The sequence below is a fragment of the Puma concolor genome, chromosome B1 (assembly GCF_028749965.1).
Source record: "Puma concolor isolate L17-30 chromosome B1, mPumCon1.1.hap2, whole genome shotgun sequence".
NCBI lineage: Eukaryota > Metazoa > Chordata > Mammalia > Carnivora > Felidae > Puma > Puma concolor.
The window spans coordinates 24606248-24630164 of record NC_141670.1 but is presented as its reverse complement, the minus strand read 5'-3'; the positions used below and the strand labels follow the sequence as shown (position 1 = coordinate 24630164).

The window sequence follows — 23917 nt, the reverse complement described above, 5'->3', positions numbered from 1 at the left end:
GAAAAACCGGACAAATATCATCTCAACCAGGTAAGCGAATTATTATCAACAGTGTTAAAACATTCCGATTGTATGTGCCCTTGATACAGTGTGATGATAATGGCACTTCTTCCTCCCGTAAACACATTACCCCAGTGTGATCGTGAGAAAAACATCAGACAAACCTCACTTAAAGGACACTCTACAAAATAGCAGAAAAGTACTCTGCAAAACAGTCAGGATCATCAAAAACAAGGAAATCTGAGAAGACTATCACAACCAAGAAGAGCCTATAGACATGAGTACTAATTGTTATGTGGTATTTCTGATGGAATCCTGGAATAGAAAAAGTATATTAAGGAAAAACATCCTGTTTTTCTAGGAGTACCTGGGTGGTTCAATTGGTAAAGCATCCAACTCTTGGCTTCAGCTCAGGTCATGATCTCTTGGTTCCAAGAGATCGAGCCCCATGTCAGGTTCTGCACCAGCAGCATGGAGCCTGCTTGGGACTCTCTCTCTCCCTCTCTGTCCCTCCCCCACTTGCACTGTCTGTCACTCTCAAACAAAAATTAAGTAAACTTAAAAAATATGATTTTTAGCTAGAGATAATGTATCTATACTGGTTCATTACTTATAATAAATGTACCATGTTAATGTAAGGGTTCATAATAGGAGCAAGTAGATGTGCCATACATAGGAACTTTCTGTACCATTTTTCCAATAATTCTGTAAAAAGAGAACAGTTTTAAAATTTAAAAATGGAAATTGGCAGAAAGGATTTTAAAAAAGATCCAACTATATGCTGTCTTCCAATACATAATTTCAAATATAACATTATATGTAGATGGAAAGCAAAAGGATGGAAAATATATAGCACGGTAACAATAATAAAACTAAAAAACAAGTCATGTCCATATGAGTATCAAATAAGACTTCAGATTAAAGACTGTTATTGGCCCAAGAAGAGACATTTCAAAATCCAGAGTGCAAACTATTACGCTATGTGTCAGGCACTAAAGAGATACTTCATAATGATAAAAGGAACCCTCCACTATGAAGACACAGAGATCACAAGCATGATCTCTGGTACATGGTCTGGTACATGATCTTTGGTACAAACCAAAGAACAGATCTTCAAAATACATGAAACAAAATCTGCTCGAGTTGAGGGAGGAAATAGTTAAATCCACAAATTATACAGATAACGACTGTAACACCATGCTCTCTGCAACTGACAGAACTGTAGGACAGAAAATTAGCAAGATGTGGAACCACTAAAGAACACTATCAAATGGGATCTAACTGGCATATATAGAACACTTTACCAAGCAAAATCAAAACACACATTATTTTCAAGTGCCCAGGGAACCTCTGCCAAAAAGTGTGTGCTCCTTCACCACATCCTGGGTCCCAAAATCAATCTGAATAAGTTTAAAGTATTTAAATAATACAGAATGTGTTTTCAGTTTATCATGGAACCAAACTAGAAATCAATAATAGGAAGACAGCAGGAAAATTTTCAAATACTTAAAAATTAACACATTTATCAATTAATGTTGGGTCAAAGAACTGTCAGAAAATTTTAAAAATATATACAGAACTGAATGAAAATAAACATAGAATACATAAAGATAAAAGAAAATGTCAGCACTAAAGTTGGGGGGGGGGGAGCAGGGAAGCTTCCTGTATCACAAACTAACTATAACAAAAAGGAAAGTCCTTATATCATAATCTAAGTTCCTATCTAAGGAAACCAGGAAAAAATAGCAAAATAATTCCAAAACAAGAAGAAAGATTGAAATAACAACAGAAATCCACAAAATTGAAGGCAAGGAAGCAACAGGGAAAACTGGTGAATCCAAAAGCTGCTTCTCTGGGGCGCCTGGGTGGCTCAGTCGGTTGGACATCCGACTTCGGCTCAGGTTGATCTCGCGGTCTGTGAGTTCGAGCCCCGCATCGGGCTCTGTGCTGACAGCTCAGAGCCTGGAGCCTGTTTCAGATTCTGTGTCTCCCTCTCTCTCTGACCCTCCCCCGTTCATGCTCTGTCTCTCTCTGTCTCAAAAATGAATAAATGTTAAAAAATAATTAAAAAAAAAAGCTGCTTCTCTGAGGAAAAAATAAAGCAACACTCTTAAATACACTCTCAAAACTGAAAAGAAGATTAAAAAAAAAAAAAGAGAGGAAGCACAAATCACCAGTGTCAGAAATTAAAGAGGGGAATATCACTGCAGATGCTGCAGTCATTAAAATGGTAATAAGATAACACAATAAACACATCTATGCTCATAAATTTGAACACTTAGGAAAAAAAAAAAAAAAAACAACTTCTCAAAATCCACACACTACCAAAAGCAAAGCAAGATGAAACAGATAACCTGAATACTCCCATAATGCTAAATGAAATGTAAAGTCTCTCCAAAAAGAAAATTCTGGTCTGGATGATTCCTATACAATCTTCAAAAAATTTAAAAAAGGATAGAGTTCTTTCATACTCATTCTATCGGGTTAGTATTTCCCTAATACCAAATCCAGCCAAAGATAGTGAAAAATAAAGGGAGAAAGAAGCAAACAAAAACTCCTCCACACATGCAAGCAAACAACAATAAAAAAAAATCCTAGAGGACAATATCTCTTAGGAACTTAGTTGCAAAATATCCTCAACAAAATATTAACAAACAAAATCCAACAACGTATATAAATAATTCTGCTCAGTGACCAAGTGGGATTTTATTCCAGTTATGGGAAGCTATTTCAACTTTAAAAAAAATCAATGTAATTCAATAATCTAAAGAGGACAACTCATGTCAGTGGGTGCAGAAAAAAAAAAATTGTCAAAGTCCAACATCCACATGTGAGAAGAACACTCAGCAAACCAGAAGTAGAAGGAACTTCCTCAACTTGAAATAAAGCCTATACTTAACATTGAATAGTGAAAGATTGAATACTTTTCTCCTAAAATCAGTTGCATTGGCAAGTATGTTGGCCCTCACCACTCAATCTCTGCAATTCTAAATATTGTAGTCAATGAAATAAGACAATAAAAAATTAGAAGCTATAAGAAGTAACACAAAAGAATCTTGTGGTGGAACAGTTGTGTCTTGATGTAGGAGTAGTCATGAAAAATTACACATGTGGTAAAATTGCACACACAGAAATGAGTGCATGTAAAACTGGTGAAATCTGAATACACTCTGTGTATTGTACCAACTCCATTTTCCTGGCTCTGATATTATACAATGTAATTATACAAGATACAACATTAGGAGGTTAGGGTGAAAGGTATGTGGGATCTCCTTGTACACTTCTATGCAACTTCCTGTGACTCTATGATTATTTCAAAATACAACTTTAAAAAAATAATGCAATTCACCTATTGGTAGAATAAAGGAGACAAAACTATATAATTTCCACAGATGAAAAAAATATTTCAGAACATTTCAATCCACTAATGTAATTATTTATTAAAAGCGGTGCAAAGTTGGTAAAGAAGGTAGCTTCCTCAATCTGATTTAAAAACAAAATGTAGGGGCGCCTGGGTGGCACAGTCGGTTAAGCGTCCGACTTCAGCCAGGTCACGATCTCGCGGTCCGTGAATTCGAGCCCCGCCTCAGGCTCTGGGCTGATGGCTCGGAGCCTGGAGCCTGTTTCCGATTCTGTGTCTCCCTCTCTCTCTGCCCCTCCCCCGTTCATGCTCTGTCCCAAAAATAAAATAAAAAACGTTGAAAAAAAAATTTAAAAACAAAATGTAGCCATTTCCACCACCTAAAGTTGTGGGAAACAAAGAGGGAAAAACATATCTGTATAAGTTATCTTATGTTGGTGTAGAGGTTCTAATGGTTGAGGTAGTATCTTCATTAGCATTTGGCCATGGGCAGGGAGGTCAAGAAACAAGTAGAAATAAAAGATGCATTTGGTCTGCCTCATATAGAACAGAACATTGAATTTCAAGAAGCCCAAGAAGAGGGAGCTCAGGAAATAATGAGGCCAGAAGCCTTGAAAGACAAAATGCCAACAAATGAAAATGCCATTTATTCTACAGACTCGGAAGGTAATGTATAAGCAATGCCTTATGGACATGTGTCAGTGTGCGTGTGTGTGTGTGTTTGTGCGCGCGCGTGTGTGTGTAAAACCTGGGAAAGAGGATTTGTTAACTAGCAAAATGGTAGCTCTGAACTGGGAAAGTATATGTTAGAAGACTATGTATTACTAAATGCTTTCTTTGCACTTGTCACATTTAGATATGATTTTTATGATTACCATCTATAATGGCCACTAGAGGCAACCATTGTTGTATTTGCTCACCATTATCTCCATTCCTAGCACAGTCCCCGAGACATGGTAGCACCCAATAAATACTTGTTAAATAAATAAAACTATTGAACTAATTCACTGAAATAAAAATAATAACGGCAAAAGCTAGCATAGATGGCTTTCTACTTAATAGGTAATATGCTTTGCACACATTGATCAAATGAATTCTTATGACAGCTACATAGATCTAGTCCCACAGTTAGTCTGTCCAGTGTGGATTCCAACCAGAAGTGGGAGTGGGGCTTAAAACCAGAAAAGCCTGGAGAAAGTGTATGCCAATAACAAGAATCCTCAAAGACACTGGGAATACTGATGCCAGCTACTGGAAGACATTTTCAGAAGTTCAAATGAGATAGTGCTTCAGCTGATATTTAGATTTACGTCCGTTTTTATTGATGAGAATAATGGCCAGAAGACTTTTAACTTTCATACATATAAATCAATAAATCTTTTCTTCTGTAGATTCTGATGTAGACTATACTCTGGAAGATCTTCCCACACATGATCAGTTACCTCTTCTGATAGGTTTTCCCATTACTTGTTTCAAATTTAAAATAATACCTTTATACCACGATCAGTTCTTTGTTTTATTGTATAAATACATAGAGATTGAACTTATTGAACTTTTGCCTCTAAACTGTTAAACAATTATGTCAACCTCAATTATTTAATAAGTAATCTCCTCTCATACCCTCATTGAATAGAAAAGATATCTATCTTATATTGATTTATTGTAGATACATGTGTCTTTCTTGGCTTTACATCCCATTCTATTGCTCTTGATCTATCTACCAAACTGTGTTAGTTATTGTGCTTATAAGATTTGATATATATATATATATATATATATTAAAATTCTTTTGGCTTTTCATTTCAATAACATTTTTTTGAAATATTTCTCCAGCAAGATATCCACTAGTATTTTCATCTGAATTGCTTTGCACTTGTAAGTTAACTCTGGGGAGAACTGATAACTTTAATTTAAAAAAATTGCACATTATAGAGTTCAGATTGTTTTTTAATGGAGATATTCAATAAATACCAATGTGAAATAATGCAATTAATAAAAGGCATTAAACTCACTATTTTTTATGTTTATCTAAAACATTCACATCAAGAATAGTATATTTTTTACCAAAATTAATGAGCTGTTGGAATGTCAGAACACTAAGAGGGAACAAATATAAAACCTTAATGTCCTGTCAGTGACTGGTTAAAGGGCCAGATGCTACGGGTAATTTAATTGTGCTTATCGCCCAGCAGCAATCTCATGAATGTCATGACACACAGAAGCACCTGCCTACACCGATAAATCAAGTGATAACACTTAATAAACTTAAGATGCTAGAATTAAATGTTACCTTGAGTGATTATCTACGCCATCCAATATACATGAGGGTAATTCTGAGTGAAGATTATCTTCCGCCCGTTCTCCCACTAAGAAACTACTTCTACTGCTACCAAAAATGACAGCAGCTAGCACTTTGCTAATGCTTACGACTTTACTCAACAACGACTCAATTATCAAAATAACCCTACAAAGCAAGTATCATCATTTTGTCCACTTTACAGTTGGGAAACTCAGGCACAGAGAGGTTAAGTAACTTGCCCAAATCACACAGCTGATAAATGATAGTATGCAATTGAAATTCATGTAGTCTGGCCCAGGGCCCACGGCCTTCACTCTGATGCTTTCCTGCTTCCCAGGACACTTTGAACTAAGGCTCAATTCCTGGCAGCAGTGGCGTTCCTAGATCTTCCTCACAGGATCAGCTGAGGTGGCCTCATATATAGGACATTAAGGGTCAGCTTCTTCCCCTTTGCATTTCTGTGCTCCCACCTTCCTCATCCTCTTACGTGTGTTCTCTCAAAAGCCCTCTCCTATACACTTTCTGCACTCAGCTGGCCAATTCTGTTTCCAGGGGACCCAACTAAGACACATGTTAAAAACATACTTTCAGGACACCTGGGGTGGCTCCATCGGTTGGGTGTCTGACTCTGGCTCAGGTCATGATCTCATGGTTTTGTGAGTTCGGGCCCCACAGTGGTCTCTCTGCTATCAGCGTGGAACCCCACTTCAGATCCTGTCCCCCTCTCTCTGCCCCTTCCCTGCTTGCACATACAATCTCTCTCACAAAAATAAACATTAAAAAATATACACACACACACACACACACACACACACACACACACACACACACTTTCATCCTCTAGAAACACTGTCGTTCATCCCTTTATTTCTAATATGCATCACAAAGCATGCCTTTAATATCACTGTGCCATGCTGAGCTCAAACTTTTAAAATGACTCTTGATCACAAGTAATATCCCAAGTTTTCAGACTTCCATTGAAAATGATACAATGTGAACCTAACTAGCTTGTCAAGTTTAAGTCTACTTCTTCCACATGCAAACTATTATTCCTGACAAGGTAGATCACTACTTGTTATTTTAATATATTCATGAATAGATTTACTGGGGGGTGGAAATACCAATGACAGAACAAAACCAATGGTAATACTTCAGTAAGCTATAGTATTTTTGTCAGCAGATAGGATAGCACTTGAGACTATGGTGGATGGATACCTGGTAGCAGGTGCAGAGGGAATATCTCCCGCTCTGAAGGCTAGAGAGATCCAGGCACAGTGAGTTGGAAAAGCATTTAAACTTTCTAATTGTGCCTTTCTTGGCTTTGTGCTAAAACCGAGGGTCCATGTAGAGTATATGTTATGTCGTTTTGTGCTTCTTCAAATATAAATATATGTGAAAACTCAGACTAAAATATTTATTTTGGTTCCTCTGACTCTGCTACACAGAAAGAAAGAAAAAGTATAAATTTAAATCTACTGAGGCTCTGGCGCAGAAAAAGTTTTATAATGTTATTATAAAAATTACAAAATGACCAGTGGGGGGAATGAGCGTGATATGGACAGAATGGAAGGAGGCCAGAAAGTCCATTTATACGCATAGTCATCAGAAAGTTATTTCTAACGTCATATGATATTCTTTCTTTGAAACACTTACGAGATTCTCTTTCAAAATGATTTACTCTTATTACTTACCGTGACCCTACCAACACTTTCCTCAGTCCGTTAAGTATTCTGCACGGAAAGAAAATCCTTTGGTTTATTTTAAAGAGGCACAGTCAGTGTTAATTTTCTATGCTCAGCCAATGCCCTCATGAACTTCTATTTGACACTGAATCAGCCTTGCAGCATCTCTTGCTTTGAAACTCATTTTCCTTGGAAATTCCTTACTCCTAAGAGGCATACATTTTATTCAACAGGGTATGTTTAATTTTCAGTAGCTTCACATTGTTTGCACTCATCTTGTTCCCTTTGTTATCGATGTGATTTTGACAAATACCATAGATAATTTCTATTTTCATTGAGTTTTAAGGGGTTTATTCAAAAGCAGAGGTGACCTATTTAGTGTTGCACTGAAAAAATAGTAAAGGACTATTCCAAATGATCAGTTTAGTATGGGTAAGGAAATAAAGAGGAGCTGATTTTTAAAGGGAGGCTGCATTAAACTAAAAACAAACAAACAAACAAACAAACAAACTCTACAAATTTGCAATATTAGCATTGACAGGAAACTTAACTACCACCATCTTTTAAAACTAAAAACTGGGGACATGTATATCATTTGCTAGTCTTTTGAAAGCACCCACTGGTAAATTTATGTTGAGTTTGAGATCAGTATGTTCTTCAGGTAAGCAGCCAAAAGCAGTTGATTTGTTACATTCTTGGGCTTGAAGGAGAAGACAGGAAATGTTAGAGGGAGAGATTTGGGAGTTATATACTTACATCTTATATGTTAAAGAGTATACCATACAACTTAGCTCAAGAATAGAGATGACATAAAAATAGATGGGGCAAGCTTTAGTGATGATGGTGCTAGCTGGAATATTTTTTTGCAAATAATTCTATTCATCTTAAGACTTGAAATGAGACTTATCTAAACTAACTTTTATTTCAATAAAGTTAGTATCTTGGCAGAAAATGACCACTTATGAAACTTTTTCTGATACCTGAGAAAAAAATGTAGTTAGATATTTGCCAAATACTTTATCAAAAGTTTCCTAAATTAACAATATCTGTGTGATTTTGCTAACTTTACAGACATACTTCATTTTATTGTGGTTCACTTTATCATATTTTGCAGGTATTGTGGTTTTTATAAGTTGAAGGATTGTGGCAACTCAGCTTCAATGGCAAGTGTATCGGTGTCATTTTTCAAACAGCATTTGCTCACGTTGTGTCTCTGCCACATTTTGATAGTTCTCACAATATTTCAAACTTTTTAATTATTATATATGTATTATTGTAATCTGTGATCAGGGATATTTGATGATCTGTGATCAGGTATATATTATAATTGCTCTGGGGTTTCACAAGCCATGCCCATTAAGACAAAGAACGTAATAAATGTGTGTGTTCTGATTGTTCCACTGAGGGGCCATTCTTCCATCTTTTTCTCTCTTCTCAAGCCTCCTCTGTATTCCCTGAGAACAACACTTAAATCAGGCCAATTAATAACTTATAATGGCCTCTAAGTGTTACAGTGAAAGGAAAAGTCACACATCTCTCACTTTAAACCAAAAGGTAGAAATGTTTAAGCTTAGTGAGGAAGCCGTGTTGAACGTCAAGCAAGGTTGAAAGCTAGCTCTCTTGAACCAGTTAGCCAAGCTATGATTGCAAAGCTCTTGAAAGAAGTTAAAAGTGCTACTCCAATGAATACGTGGATGATAAGAAAGCAAAACAGCCTTCTTGCTGATATGTAGAAAGTTTCAGTGGTCGGACAGAAGATCAAACCAGCCACAATATTCCCTTAAGCGAAAACCTAATCCAGGATGGGGCCCTAACTCGCTTCCAGCCTATGAAGGCTGAGAGGGGTGAAGAAGTTGCAGAAGAAAATTTGGAAGCCAGCAGAGGTTGGTTCATGGGTTTAAAGAAAGAAGCTATTTCCATAACACGAAAGTGCTAGGAGGAGCAGCAAGGATTGATGTAGAAGCTGCAAGTTGACCAGATGCCCTAAGATAATTCATGAAGGTGGCTGTATTCGACAGCAGATTTTCAACGTAGATGAAAGGACTTTCTATTGTAAGAAGACACCATCTAGTACTTTCATAGCTAGAGAGGAGAAGTCAACACCTGGTTTCAAAGCTTCAAAGGACAGGCTGACTCTCCTGTTAGACGCTAACGAAACTGGTGACTTTAAGTGGAAGCCAATGTTCATTTACCATTCTGAAAATACTAAGACCCTTAAAAATTATGCTAAATAAACTGTCTGTGCTGTATGAACAGAACAACAAAGCCTGAGTCATAGTACAACTGTTTACAACATAGTTTACCGAATATTTTATGCCAACTGCTGAGACCTCCTACTTAGAAATAAAGATTTCTTTCAAAATATTACTGCTCATTGACAATGCACCTGGTAATCCAAGAGCTCTGATGGAAATGTACAATGGGATGGATGTTGTTTTCATGCCTGCTAACACAACATTCATTCTTCAGCCCATGGATCAAGGACTTGCTCAACTTTAAGTCTCATTATTTAAGAAATACATTTTGTAGGGTTATAGCTGCCATACCGAGTGTCTTCTGATGGATCTGGGAAAAGTAAACTGAAGACCCTCTGGAAAGGATTCACTAGCCTAGATGCCATTAAGAACATTCATGATTCACAGGAAGAAGTCAAAATATCAACATGAACAAGAGTTTGGAAGAAATGGATTCCAACCCTCATGGATGACTTTGAGAGGTTCCAGCCTGCAGTGGAGGCAGTAACTGCAGATGTGGTGGAAACAGCAAGAGAACTAGAATTAGAAGTGGAGCTTGAAGATGAGACAATCTCATGATCAAACTTGAACAGATGAGGGGTTGCTTCTTATGGAAGGTTTCTTGAGATAGAATGTATTGGTAAAGAGGCTGTGAATATTGTTGAAAGGACAACAAAGGATTTGGAATATTACATAAATTTAGCTGATAAAGCAGCAGCAGGGTTTGTGAAGATTGACTCCAACTATGAAAGCTCTACTGTGGGTAAAATGCTATCAAACAGCATCATGTGCTACGGAGAAATCCTTCATGAAAGGATGAGGCAAAATGTATTGTCTTATTTTAGTAAATTGCCTTGGCCACCTTCACCTTTAGCAATCACCACACTGAACAGTCAGCAGCCATCAACATCAGAGCCTCCACCAGCAAAAACATTATGATTTACTGAAAGCTCAGATGACGGTTTGTAGTTTTTATCAATGAAGTCCTTTTTAAATTAAGGTGTGTGCACTGTTTTTTTTAAGACATGCTATTGCACATTTAATAAGCTACAAAATAAACATAACTTTTATATGTACTGGGAAACCAGAACATTAGTTTGACTTGGTTTATTGCAATACTCACTAAATTCAAGTAGTCTGGAACCAAATCTGCAATATTTCCAAGGTATGCCTTTATAGGAAACAGGCAAACTTTTTCAGAGTAACTCTATCTTTTTTGCATTCCCAGCAGTGTTCCAGAGTTCTAGTACCTTTACACCCATTTTATCACTTGCTATTGTCTGCACCTGTTATTTTATTAATTGTAGTTATTATGGTTAATGACTTCCCAGAGCTTTTAGTGTGAAAATATGTATGATTGTCTTATTATATAATATTGAAATTATATAATTATATAATTATTCTCTACACACATTTACCCAAAATTCTCCAATGTGGCTTAGACTCTTGATAAGTTTATTGATTCATTTAAAAGTGGTTAACAATGGGTATGAAATGAGCCTTCTGATGTGGGCAATAAGGAGATCCAGTCTTGAAGACCTAGGAAGACAGAGTATGGAGAAAGAAAGCTAATTCTTTTTTTTTTTTTCAACGTTTATTTATTTTTGGGACAGAGAGAGACAGAGCATGAACGGGGGAGGGTCAGAGAGAGAGGGAGACACAGAATCGGAAACAGGCTCCAGGCTCTGAGCCATCAGCCCAGAGCCCGACGCGGGGCTCGAACTCATGGACCGCGAGATCGTGACCTGGCTGAAGTCGGACGCTTAACCGACTGCGCCACCCAGGCGCCCCGAAAGAAAGCTAATTCTTAGAACCATCTGCCCTATCCCACCCACCCCCAAAACACTTAAATGACTGGTTATGAATTATTTTCAGTAATCTTTGTAAAATGATAAAGGTTGGAAAAAGCAACATAAGATTAAAAATGAGGTTTTTTCCTAAATGTTATGACAGGAGAGAAGATGGGTTCCAAATGAGTTAACACACTTTAATTATTTGGGAAAGGTGGAAAGGAGGATAGAATATTAAAACACGTTAGACTGATGTGTCTGTGAGCATTTAGAAAACAAAGCATCAGCCATGTGACCTCAGAATGGAAGACTTAAAACAAACCATGCTAAAAATTGGATCACCACATACATGAAGTGAATGTACAGAATTAGATATTCTTAATTTCTGGCAAAATATGGTAAAATATCTAAAGAGAATATTATGGGAAAAGGTTGCAAAAGGACTGAGCTGATTATATACTTTAACCAGAGAATGATGATTAAGGAATTGATAGAAATCTTAAAGTAGTCTTAAGAGATTCTGGTAATACTCTTTCCTCATTATGAGGAGTATGTTGTCAGGAGTCCCATAAATAGTTGGAAACAGAACTGCTCTTCATTTTTCCCTCTTCCTATACTCAGTTTTCTATTCCCACCATACTTTCTTTTTCTGTTTATGCATTATCTGACTTGTAATTTCTCCAAAACTACATGTAAGAATAGACACATAATTCAAAGTGAAACAAAAGAAAAAGGCTAATGTAGTTAACAGACCTAGACCATCATATGTAATGGCCCTCCATGGTATATCTCCTCTATTCCATGACCAGGCAATTCGTATTTTTTTATAGTTATCTGGGCTTGGCTAATACCTCATCTAGGGCTCCTGATACTGAAGTAAATGATCTTCTCTATACATATGAACCCCTAAATTTTATTTAGCTTCCTACCACCAGATGTTTTTTGATAATGAGTCCCATAACCTCACATTTTTGAACAGTATGCGCCATTAACCAAATTTCCAAAGACAAGTTTCTTGTTAAGACCAACACAAAACTGCACGTTCAATAAGTCAATTCTATATGAAACTCAAATGCAGCTATAATTCTGAGATTCCACAAAGGGAGCTTCATTAAAAACAGAGACTGGTCCAGTATATAAATTATAGAGTCATTAATTTCAGATAAGTCATATAGCTATAATTCTAATTACCTATATAAAATATGAAGTCAGAAACCACTCTCCTTCTATTTGTTTATTTTATTCTAATTTTGTTCTTCACAAACTCTGTAATATATCTTTTTATTTTCTTAAAATCTTAGTATTAAAATAAAAACAGTGAGCTATAGTTGTAGCATATTTTGAATAGCTTTATGTAATCATAGAATTAATAAAATGGTCATTCATTTCTTTACTGCTTTCCTCTGTATTATACAGTTAAAAATACTGACTGAGTTGTTGCATTATATTTATTGAAAAAAACCTGTATTGTCTCCCTTTATCATAACATAAGGGGATGGACTGGCCCAGGCAGGACTACAACTGAAGGGTATGCCACGTTTACAAAATGTCTTAATGGGACCACCATATCTCACTTTGTCCTATTCCCCTCATTCTGAAATACTCAAGATCAGATGTATTTCTTTGGCAACTACGGGCATTATTACCAAAGACCTTAGTTTGAACCATGTATTTTGCCTGGAAGGGGAGAAAGCTGAAAGATGCTTTCTGATCAATCAGAGCATTGATATCCACTGATAATTTTAGCAGCTTAGCTACTCATGCTCTTGAGAAGTAGAGGCCAACACCCTGCGGGGATGGTCTTTAGAACCGCGACACAGAGCACTGCTAAGTGGAGCTGGCCTCGTGGGACTGCAGTCATTGGTCCCAGACTAGGACCTTGGGTACCTGAAAGGAGGAGAACGGAAGCCAGGATGGGTTGGAAATGTCTAGCCAAACGAGGTCCTCGAGGAAGAAGAATTCTTAGTGTTCCTTGATTCCACACATCTAACTCCACAAACACTTGAGAATTTAACAGAGTATTTGGGACAATGCATTTTTTTTTTTTTGTTTTTAAGTTAATAACAAAAAGTAAAACCACAGAAGTGGCGTAGTGTTTCAGGATAGTCAAACAATGACATGAAATGCTCCTGTGATACAACTTTCCAAAACACGCACATTATTGTCTTTTCTTCAGACACTGTAATTCTTGGTACACCTGAGTCACCCAGATTAAGGGTCCTAAATTTTAAGAATGCCATCTTTCTAATGTCACAATCATCTGGTTCTATGTAATATTTTCTCAAATTGATTAATATTAGTTTAATTAGTTAATATTAACAATGAATTCTTAAACATCATCAATGCATTTAATCATTTAAAATGTTGTGCAATATTAAACTACGTGTTTTGTTGATCTATTCTCCAAGATTTGCATGGCCTATTTTGCATAAAATATTCATTCTTATTAAGTCATCCCAGACTATTACAGCATTCTTTAAGTTAAAAAAAAGACCCAATGACAAAAAACATAAATTTGGTACGTGAGAATAATCTGTAACCTTCTACTTTTTATATGTCCTACACCATCTGCAGTCAATTAAGTGATTCCCAGGTGTTCACAGTAATTGCCTTAACGCAAGGTATGCCACTTTAGGGGTCATTAAATATTTATTATAAAAACCTCATCTACATTTTTCTCCATTCATTTAGGGACAAAACATGCTGATGTTTAGTATTGGCAAAAATGAACTGATTGGAATTATTGGATTATTTAAAATAATTTTTAAATAACATCATTAAAAATATTTTTATAGGCCAAAATTTGGTGAAAAAGTAAGAAGAGCAATGATGCTGATTTAGTTTTGCTTACCTATATTCTTTATTTTAAATGAAAAATATGTACTTATAATTTGTGGCTAAGATGTCAAAAACTCAAACCAGATTGTCCTTTTCTTGCCAGGACTAATGAATAGTGGGGAATTTAAGGGACCAGAGGATTCATTAACTAATTTCCTCTCTAAAGGTAAAAGAGTTTAGCTTTCAGAAAAGATTCACGGAGACAATCTAGCATAATACTCATTTTATAGATAAGAAAAGTAAAACTGTGAAGCTTGGTCAATTGTACAGAATTACTTACATACGGATCTAATAAAAATTATAATTACTAACATATACATACTGCATTCTATGCTCCAGGAAGTATTCCAAGTACTTCACATATATTCATTTATTTAATGCCCACATTTACTGTATGATATGGATACTCATCAATTTTCCCCACAGAAACCCAGAGTATGGAAGATGCCCAGAGTAACCTGCATTAGGTCACAGTGCTGGGAAGTGACAGATGTGGGACTTAGTTGGCTCCAGAATCCAGGCTTTTACCTATTAAAATACAACTCCTTTCTAAAACTAGTTTCTGAGTAAATTATGATTTCTAGGTAAATATACTCTTCTAGAGCATTTTGGCATATAAATCACATGATTATCCCCATAATACTGTTAATTACCGAAAAGCCATAAAATTCTGTTTTAAAAATAATTTTCATTGAACTTATGTTCTGATTTTTCTTTTTTCTTTGGTTTATTTATAATACCTCTTGGGGCGCCTGGGTGGCGCAGTCGGTTAAGCGTCCGACTTCAGCCAGGTCACGATCTCACGGTCCGTGAGTTCGAGCCCCGCGTCAGGCTCTGGGCTGATGGCTCGGAGCCTGGAGCCTGTTTCCGATTCTGTGTCTCCCTCTCTCTCTGCCCCCCCCCCCCCCCGTTCATGCTCTGTCTCTCTCTGTCCCAAAAATAAATAAACGTTGAAAAAAAATTAAATATTTATAATACCTCTTAATAATTATTCATAATCAAAGTGCCTTTCTAGTCAGCATATTTTGTGACAGGTATTGTGAAATCTTTGGGTATGTGGATTAACCTAAATGTGTGGAATATTAAAAAATGCTCATGGTTTGAACAACCTAATAAACATCATTGTATAACAAATTCCTAACAGTAACATAGTTACTATTAAAATTATGTGATTATGGGGCACCTGGGTGGCTCAGTTGGTTAGGCGTCTTAGCTCAGGTCATGATCTTGTGGTTCATGAGTTTGAGCCCTGCATTGGGCTCTGTGCTAACAGCTCAGAGCCTGGAGCCTGCTTCAGATTCTGTGTCTCCCTCTCTATCTGTCTCTCTCCTGCTCACACTCTGTCTCTCTGTCTCTCTCAAAAATAAATAAACATTAAAAAAATAAAAATAAAATTATGTGATTAAATGATGTGATTAATTTTAGAAATTATGTGGTTTTATTCACTGCTTGCATTATTGAAGGATTATTTTTCCATGATAGGTGACTATTAAATATTTTTGGAAAAGCTTCCAGACTCTAATTATCTTGTAGCATATTACAGTGAATAAGATGCTGATGTCTCAATCAATTTTTCTGTGTGTAGTAGTGGACTTGAAAGGTTTCTTTAAATGTTGTGCTGGTCCTGCTTCCCAGCACTCTCCTTACACCAGTTCTGTGGGGAAGCCTGAGTGCTCTGTGCGTGTGTGCGTGTGTGCGTGTGTGCGTGTGTGTGTGTGTGTGTGTGTGTGTGTGTGTGTGTGTATCTGCCTGCCTGCCTGCCTGCCTGTCTGTCTGCCTCCCTGTCTTGGATGTTGGAAATATACTGAGGTGGGCAGAGGGACATAGATACAGTTAAGAGTCTTCATTAGGGTCTTCTGTTTACTAAATGATATTAATTTTATCATCAGTTCACTTCACTTCTGAAACGAAAAGATCTAGCCACAAACAAGTAACATTTGGGGCCTCACTTCATCTGACCGACAACAAGCCCAGGTGAAGGCATATATCATAAGGGATACTTAATAGACATATATATCATCTCTTGCAGAGGAGTCTAGATTCTTATCCCTGAATTAAGTTGAACCGGGAAACATGTTCTATTTCTTGCTCCCACAATTATTTTATCTAATGGCATTTGTGGTCACATTCTGTGCATTCTTTAAAGCACCAAGCCATGGTTAGCAGGCCCATGTCTCTTTTGATATAGAGATGCAAAAAAACAGTGTATTCCTTCTATTAGATGATGTGTACATTTTGTTCAGTGTATGTGAGAAGAAAACCTAGTTTTCCATAGAAAGCTCAGATGTTTCTCTTTAAGCATAGTTGGATCATGCCATTAGTCACATTTTGCTTTACATCTTTACACCCAGAAAGGTCAACGTGGTTTTTTTTTTTTATTTTAATGTTTATTTATTTATTTTGAGAAAGAAAGAAAGCACGAGATGGGGAGGGGCAGAGAGAGAGGGAGAGAGAGAATCCCAAGCAGGCTCTGCACTGTCATTGCCGAATCCGACGCGGGGCTCAAATCCATGAACCAGGAAATCATGCTGAGCCGAAATCAAGATTTGGACACTTAACCGACTGAGCCACCCATGTGCCCCAGTCAGTGTGGTGTAATTAATAATTATATAGGATACAAATAGCTTCCATATGGATAAAGAATGGACTAGTTTTTTATGCTAATTTGTACATATGTATATTTTAATTTTTTATGTCTTTTTAAACTTACAGTATTTCATTTCATTTCATTTCAAACTTATGGTATTTAAAAAATGTAATTTAGGGGAGCCTGGGTGGCACAGTTAGTTGAGCATCCAACTCTTGACGTTGGCTCAGGTCATGATCTTGTGGTTCATGTTGGAGCCACATGTGGGGCTCTGTGCTGATGGTGCAGAGCTGCTTGGGATTCTGTCTCTCCTTCTCTCTGCCCCTCCCCTGCTTGCTCTTGCTCTCTCTCTCTCTCAAAAGAAATAAATAAACATTAAAAAATAAAAATGTAATTTACAGTTTCATCATATGGACTTAATTATTAGCAGAAATTGACTGAAAATCTTAAGAAAACAAAGAAAATATTCCAATCCAATCAAATATTCAAATCAAAGAAAGAAATTCTCCTTACAGAATCCCGATGCCTAATTTTTCTTATCAAGCATATTTCTCATATCATAAATAGATCAAATTTGACGGTTAGGTGTATAGTTGACTGACAGGTACTAGAAGAGGCACAGACCCGGAAGCGATGCCTCTGTCCTGGCACCTTGCTACTCAATTCTCCCACTCCCTGACCCTCTTGTAAATCCCCTTGGGCAATGAAGGAAGGCAAGCACCTCAGACCGCAGAAGAAACCAAAAAGGGCAGAAGCTGCCCTCGGTTGCTTCTATTTTATGTGGCGTTTCATCCCCAAAAAGTGAATTACGGAGAGGAAACTAGCACCAAATGTTAATATCACTTGGTTTAATTTCTTGCAAATGACACTCTGTCTTCTTACCACAGACTAAGACTTATCTAAGGCAGCCATGACTTTAAGCTTTGAAGAATTAATGAAGACAGAAAAATGAGAAATCACAGAATGTAATTACGGCTTCTATATAATTTGGCTATGTCATTGATTTTTGATGAATGGAAATGAAAATATCAAAGATGAGTAAATGATTCTGACAATAAAGGCTTGCAGCTCCTAGGACTTCATGTATTCTCTAAAATTTACTGAGCATTAAACAAGGGGAGTTATGATGAGATATGAGATCTTCTATGAAGCATCAGACTGTGACTCTAAGCAGATTTTAAAAGTAAATATTCAGAAGAATTACATCCCAATTATTTCATATCTAATTAGCATTAATGTTTTACAGAGATAATGTTATAGACATGGCATTATGGACCTTCTTTCATGCTTACACCGCAGGACCACATTGCAGCCCTCTGGAGTTTCCCAAACATGATTGCTTGCAACTTAAATTTAAATAAGGGAGACTACTGAAAAAAAAAGTAAGTACAAACAAAACTAGCGCTGCCCATTAATATTATCTCTTATTCAACTTTTCAGTTTATCCTCCTTTTATTTTTCTCCTCCAGTATTCAAATGATGACAAGTGACCAACTTTAATGATGTGAACAATGTATAAAATAAAATTCAATTATTATGAATAAAGTACAATTGTATGTTTTGGAAATACATGTATGATAAAATATAAATTTCATTTTTGGCTTCATTAAGGCAAATAGCATTTCAAAAAGTGTTTCATATACCTACAAAGGAAGTAGACAGTCAAATTCATATTTACAAACCTCACATTTCAAATGCCATGTACTTGTGTAATTTAAAAAGAAATATCGGAAACATGCATTTGTATTAAGGTATTCATTAATTTCTCATTAAGATAAGGATAAGTCATTCCTCAAGTTGTAATTTGCTATTTATACTTTTATATACATACACATATTATCAATAGTAGGTAATTTCCCAACAGAAAAATACAGTATTCTAAAGATATTTTAGCATTTACATATAAATCAAATCTTATTGTTTTACATAATTAGAACTGACTTTTTATTTGCCATTTTTCTTATAAAAATTAAGTCAAATAATAATGCCATGTAATATGAATCTCTAATTTCTTTACAATATGAGAAAATATTAATAACATTTTATCATTAGCATAACTTCTAAAGCATATAAACCTTAAAATTTAGATAAACTCAATACCAAATTCATAAGTAATTGATAAATGCTAAGATTTGTTATATTTAACTAACCATGTCATTTCTAATTATTACTAGCAGATAATATTTATTAGGAATGATTTACCTAAAACAAAGGATATATAGACTACATGATGTTATATCTCACATGCTTTGTTAGGAAAATGCTGCATTTCATAACCTAAGAGTAATAACAAAATATTTGTACTTGTCTCATAGTAACACCCTGACAAGAGTAAGAAGCAAATAGAGGAAAGTATAACTAACTTATGAAATATCAAATCATGTGCAAGGTAACTGGGCTAAAAAAGGATGTCTGGTTTATATTAGAGAAATAATATACCTTTGCTTTCCCCAATTTAAACAATCCCCAAATTTTAAATGGAGTAAGATGCTACGAGCAATCTTAACTCCAAAGCACTCACCTACTGTCAGCTGTCCAGTTAACTGCCCCATGTGATTTCTCGCATTCACTGTTACATTCCTGTCAGACTGTAAGACCAGTGGACTATCCTGGGAAACATGTATAAAATAAAGAAATCAAATAAAAAATAGAAATATAGTCAAACTTAATATATAAAACTATGCTGCATTTGATTGGGTACTACCAGAATTCTAATTCTTTGCTTTATATTAAGCAGTTATTTTAACATCCCAAACATTGGTTGAACAACGTGATAAAAAGATAGGGGTGCTTCATAATAATGACTTGAGGGGATAGGAATGTTTCCACTTTGGTAAATGGGCATTAACTATTCAATGCAATGATTTCCAACTCTACCGAATGCTGTACAGTCAAGGTGTAGTAACTCCTCCCCTCTCCATCTCCCATTGGAATACATGCCTACCATGGAGATGTTTTAAACCCTACCCAAAGGAGGAAACCCCTTTTTAAGTTGAGTTTGCAACTTTCAGATCCCACCTTAAATATCATCTCCTCAAAATTGCCTCCCCTGATCACCGTAACTACAGATTCATTCAATCCCCAAACCCCCCAGTCTCCACTTACTTGGTTCAAAACACCCATCACAAGACAAATTTATTTTGCCTGGGTATGTGTTTACTTGTTTGTTTATTTCTGTCATAAGAAGAAATGTCCTTGGGAAAGGGACCATAGAAATCACACATATATAATTACATCCTCAATACTTAGCATGCTGCTGAAAAAAAAGCATTTACTAGGTATTTACTGAGTGGGTAAATAAATCTTCATAATAAACATGATACTAGCTTGTGTATTTACCTCACATGGAAATGCCCTGTAAATCATAAAATGGATTATGTAGGGAGGTTTATAGAATATAAGTATATAAGATATTTGCCTGGAAATTCTCCCTTAGTATATCTAACCTTGGTTAGATGTTTACTTTCATCACTAATTTAGGACTTAACAGTGACATAATTTATTGAAGGACAATACCATTGCCTTAGGAACCTACATTTTGGGCTTTTGCCACCAATGTATCACATAAGTAACTTACAACTGCCTAAATTTTCATTTTTATGATCTAAAACATAAGCAGGGTGATCATTTACAAACTGTCCATCCATTCATTCATCAAATATTTGCTGAGTGCTCACTATGAGTGCTGTAATGTTCTAGAGGTTTGAGAAATTTCAGTGATCAAACAGAACAGTACTTGCCCTCATGGAGCTTTTAACCCAGGTAATAAAATTCTATGAAAATCTCTCCCAGTACCATCCTCACCATCCAGGTGGTATGTCACTTCTGTGTCAGTGTGGATACAAAAGTGCTTTTATATACAAGCCATACAAAAATTCATTTGAGATTAGCATTTGAGGTTTGTGATTTGGATATTCATGGGTGGACTCCATGGATTTTTTCCTAAAGTTGATTTGTATGACATCTGACTAGATGCAAAGCAGTGATTGAAGATGTACACACACACACACACACACACACACACACACACACACACACACACGCGCGCGCGCGCACACACACTTTTAAAAGTGGGTTTTGCTATTATGTCTACTCTGAGATTTTATCTATCATCTATCTATCTATCTATCTATCTATCTATCTATCTATCTATCTATTTTTAATTCAGAGAGAAAGAATGTGCAGGAACAGAGGAGAGGGGAAGAAGGAGACGGAAAGAGAGAGAGAATCTTAAGCAGGCTCCACTCTCAGCACAGAGCCCAATGTGGGACTTGATGCTACAACCCTAGGATCATGACCTGAGCCGAAATCAAGAGTCAGACGCTCAACTGACAGAGGCAGTTGCTTTAAAAAAGCAAACCGGGAGTCCCAAGGTTTGCGTTTTTAAAAATTAATTTTCCACATTGTGAAGAATACATTTATTCTGTAGAGTGAGACTGGTTGTACAAAAAACACTATGGTTAATTTCATTCACCGCCTCTCTTACCACAACTCATTTTTTTGTGCCACAAATGACAAGTGTTCTGTGTATAGTTTCAAAATATAAATCTAGGTATAGGTACTTCTATGCTGTGGACATCCATCTTTGAAAATATTTAAAATTAATTACATCTTTTTTTCTGAGCAATATGTTCTAATTCTGTTTACAGTGTAGGTCATGGACTAAGGACTGCATGCAATTACATCCAGCACATGGTTCTTAAAAGCACACAAAGATTCTATTTAAGTTGGTAAAATTAATTACATGTAATTCATTCACTAAAAAATGTTTTTTTAATTAAATAAAATCAATATGAATGTAAGAAACAGCACAAGCCTTTACAATATTGTAGTTCAATACACCATGAAGATATATTGGTTGAATTTTAATTCAGATTGTTACAATATTTTTATAAAATAACATATAATGTTACACATGTTATATATAATATGTTATAAAATAGCAGATATAATCTATAAATATACATTATAAATATATCATACATAAATATATTTATATTATATATATAAATAATACATAATTAATGTTTATATGTTTAAAAGTTGATGACAAGATATGCTTTTATTTGCTTGGCTGAGCCTAAATTTCTGTGAACCATAGCATAAAAAAAGAATAACCATTAACATTATGTAATTTCAGGACCATGTAAGTATATTAAAATAATTACTGCTTTACTAAATTTTTTAAGAAGACAGAAAAGTCCATTTTAAAAGTCAATAAGAATTTCATCTAATTTAGTAGAGAGATAGACTTGGGTTAGAAGTAAGGCATCATTATGTCATAGTTTACAACATTTCTATCTACTTTTCTCTTACTGTAATCACAGAAATGTTGAGGTTCTCCCCCTAGCATTCATCCCTCCTCTTCTGTGAGTCCACTAAATTTCCCCTCAGAATTCAATTTTTATATATCTGTATTAAAACTTTACTATGATAAAAATAGCAATCTTGTTACTAAAACCAGAAACATATAGCTAGGAGGGGTAATGAACAATTCTCTATGTTGTATTCATGTAGTATCGATATATTATTATGTTATACTGATTTGTTAAAATATAATTAGGTGAGCTGAATCAAAACAACTATCGGGGCGCCTGGCTGGCTCAGTCAGAAGAATATGCAACGTTTGATGGTGAGGTTGTGAGTTTGAGAAATCACATACATACATACATAAATAAATAAATAAACGAAATAAGTTAATTAATTAATTAATTAAAAAAAAAACCAAGTTACTTTTCATTAAACAAAATGTAATGCATTTAAGTACATCATCTTCCCTGAAAAATTACACTATCATTTCTGCATTATATATCAGCTCGGTGACATCTCTGTGAGTTAGAACCATGGCTTATGCATGACCTTTTACATAATATCCACTCATTACTAAGTAAAATATACATATACATGATAAAAGTGTATATGATAAAACTGATAGAAACTCTTTCAATCATCTAAAGAAGTACAATCCTCAGCAATTTATAAATCTAATACGAAACCCTTTTTTTAGGTAAAAATTAGTACCACGAAACTACCTCTTTGCAAAAACTGACATTTAACGCTTTATAAAGCTCCTTTGTTGTGTTCCTCTCTCCAAAGATCTATATGTAAGAAAATTATTTCCTTGAATAAATTGTTGCTTTCCACTCTCTTCTCTACATGCCCTCCTTATAGTCTTTTGTATTATATTCCTGGGTTCCAAGACTTTGAAAGCTAGTGTCTAATTTCACAACATAGCAGTACTCTCTTACAGCTTATTCTTGCTGAGAACGCAAAGGGGAGAAACTTACTTGGTAAGTAGGAATAAGCCATATAAATTTTGTGTGAGGGTAAGTAGGTGTAATATTATTCTGTACAATATAGTGATATAAACATGTTTTCTTTTTGGAGGAAAATAACTTCATCTTTGATTCAAATATTTGTCCTTCAAAATCAAGGAAACTCCTGTGGCAGGCATATCATAGTATTCTGGACTTGACCTGCTTTTTGGCTGTGACTCTAGGAAACCTGTCTGCCTTCTTTGCTACCCTTGAGGCAAAGCACGTGGGAGAAAAGCAATGGTAATGTTAAGAGGACCTGAAGTCCCCTGTTCATGATTCTTCTATGCACACCTTTTTTCCTAGGTCCTGGTTGAAACCTTGCTAACGGTTTTAGAGAAATAATGCAAAATGTCCTTCTTATTTCCATGCTTTTGTCACAGGCAGTGCAAGTGACTAAGGTAAAAAAAAAAAAAATCCCTTTCTTCTCATTTCTGTTGTGTCTACCTTTGTTTATCTCAAATATTTACTGATTACCTACGATGTACCCAGCTCTTCGCTGCTAACTGGGTAAAAAACAGAAACAAGGGACAAACTTTCTCTTCTTAACGAGTTCATAACCTAGCACATAAAGCTAGACAATTAACCACATAAATAAAACAACAACAACAACAAAACACAGAGAATGTTACCAGTAATAGGCGGCTGTAGCAGAGACTTCTCTTACAAAGCAGAAGTTATACTGATGCGAAGATACTGTTGTTATATACATATAAGGTGTATGTAAATAAGGCACTTCAGATACTCATTCTTTCACACCTACTAAGTTGTAGTGGAAACAGTAGTCAAGGGCAGCAGCAGCTAGCCCCTAC

The 23917-nt window shown here is 35.7% G+C and overlaps 1 protein-coding gene across 7 annotated transcripts in view; it reads right to left on the bottom strand.

Moving 5' to 3' along the window:
• The window catches only part of SGCZ (sarcoglycan zeta), a 1128389-nt gene that overhangs the window by 111829 nt on the left and 992643 nt on the right, over positions 1–23917 (bottom strand). For all 7 annotated transcript variants that reach the window (XM_086703312.1, XM_086703313.1, XM_086703307.1 and 4 more), the window contains one exon: positions 19313–19400. In XM_086703312.1, the coding sequence (XP_086559438.1) occupies positions 19313–19400 (88 nt within the window). The remainder of the gene's footprint in view (positions 1–19312; positions 19401–23917) is intronic.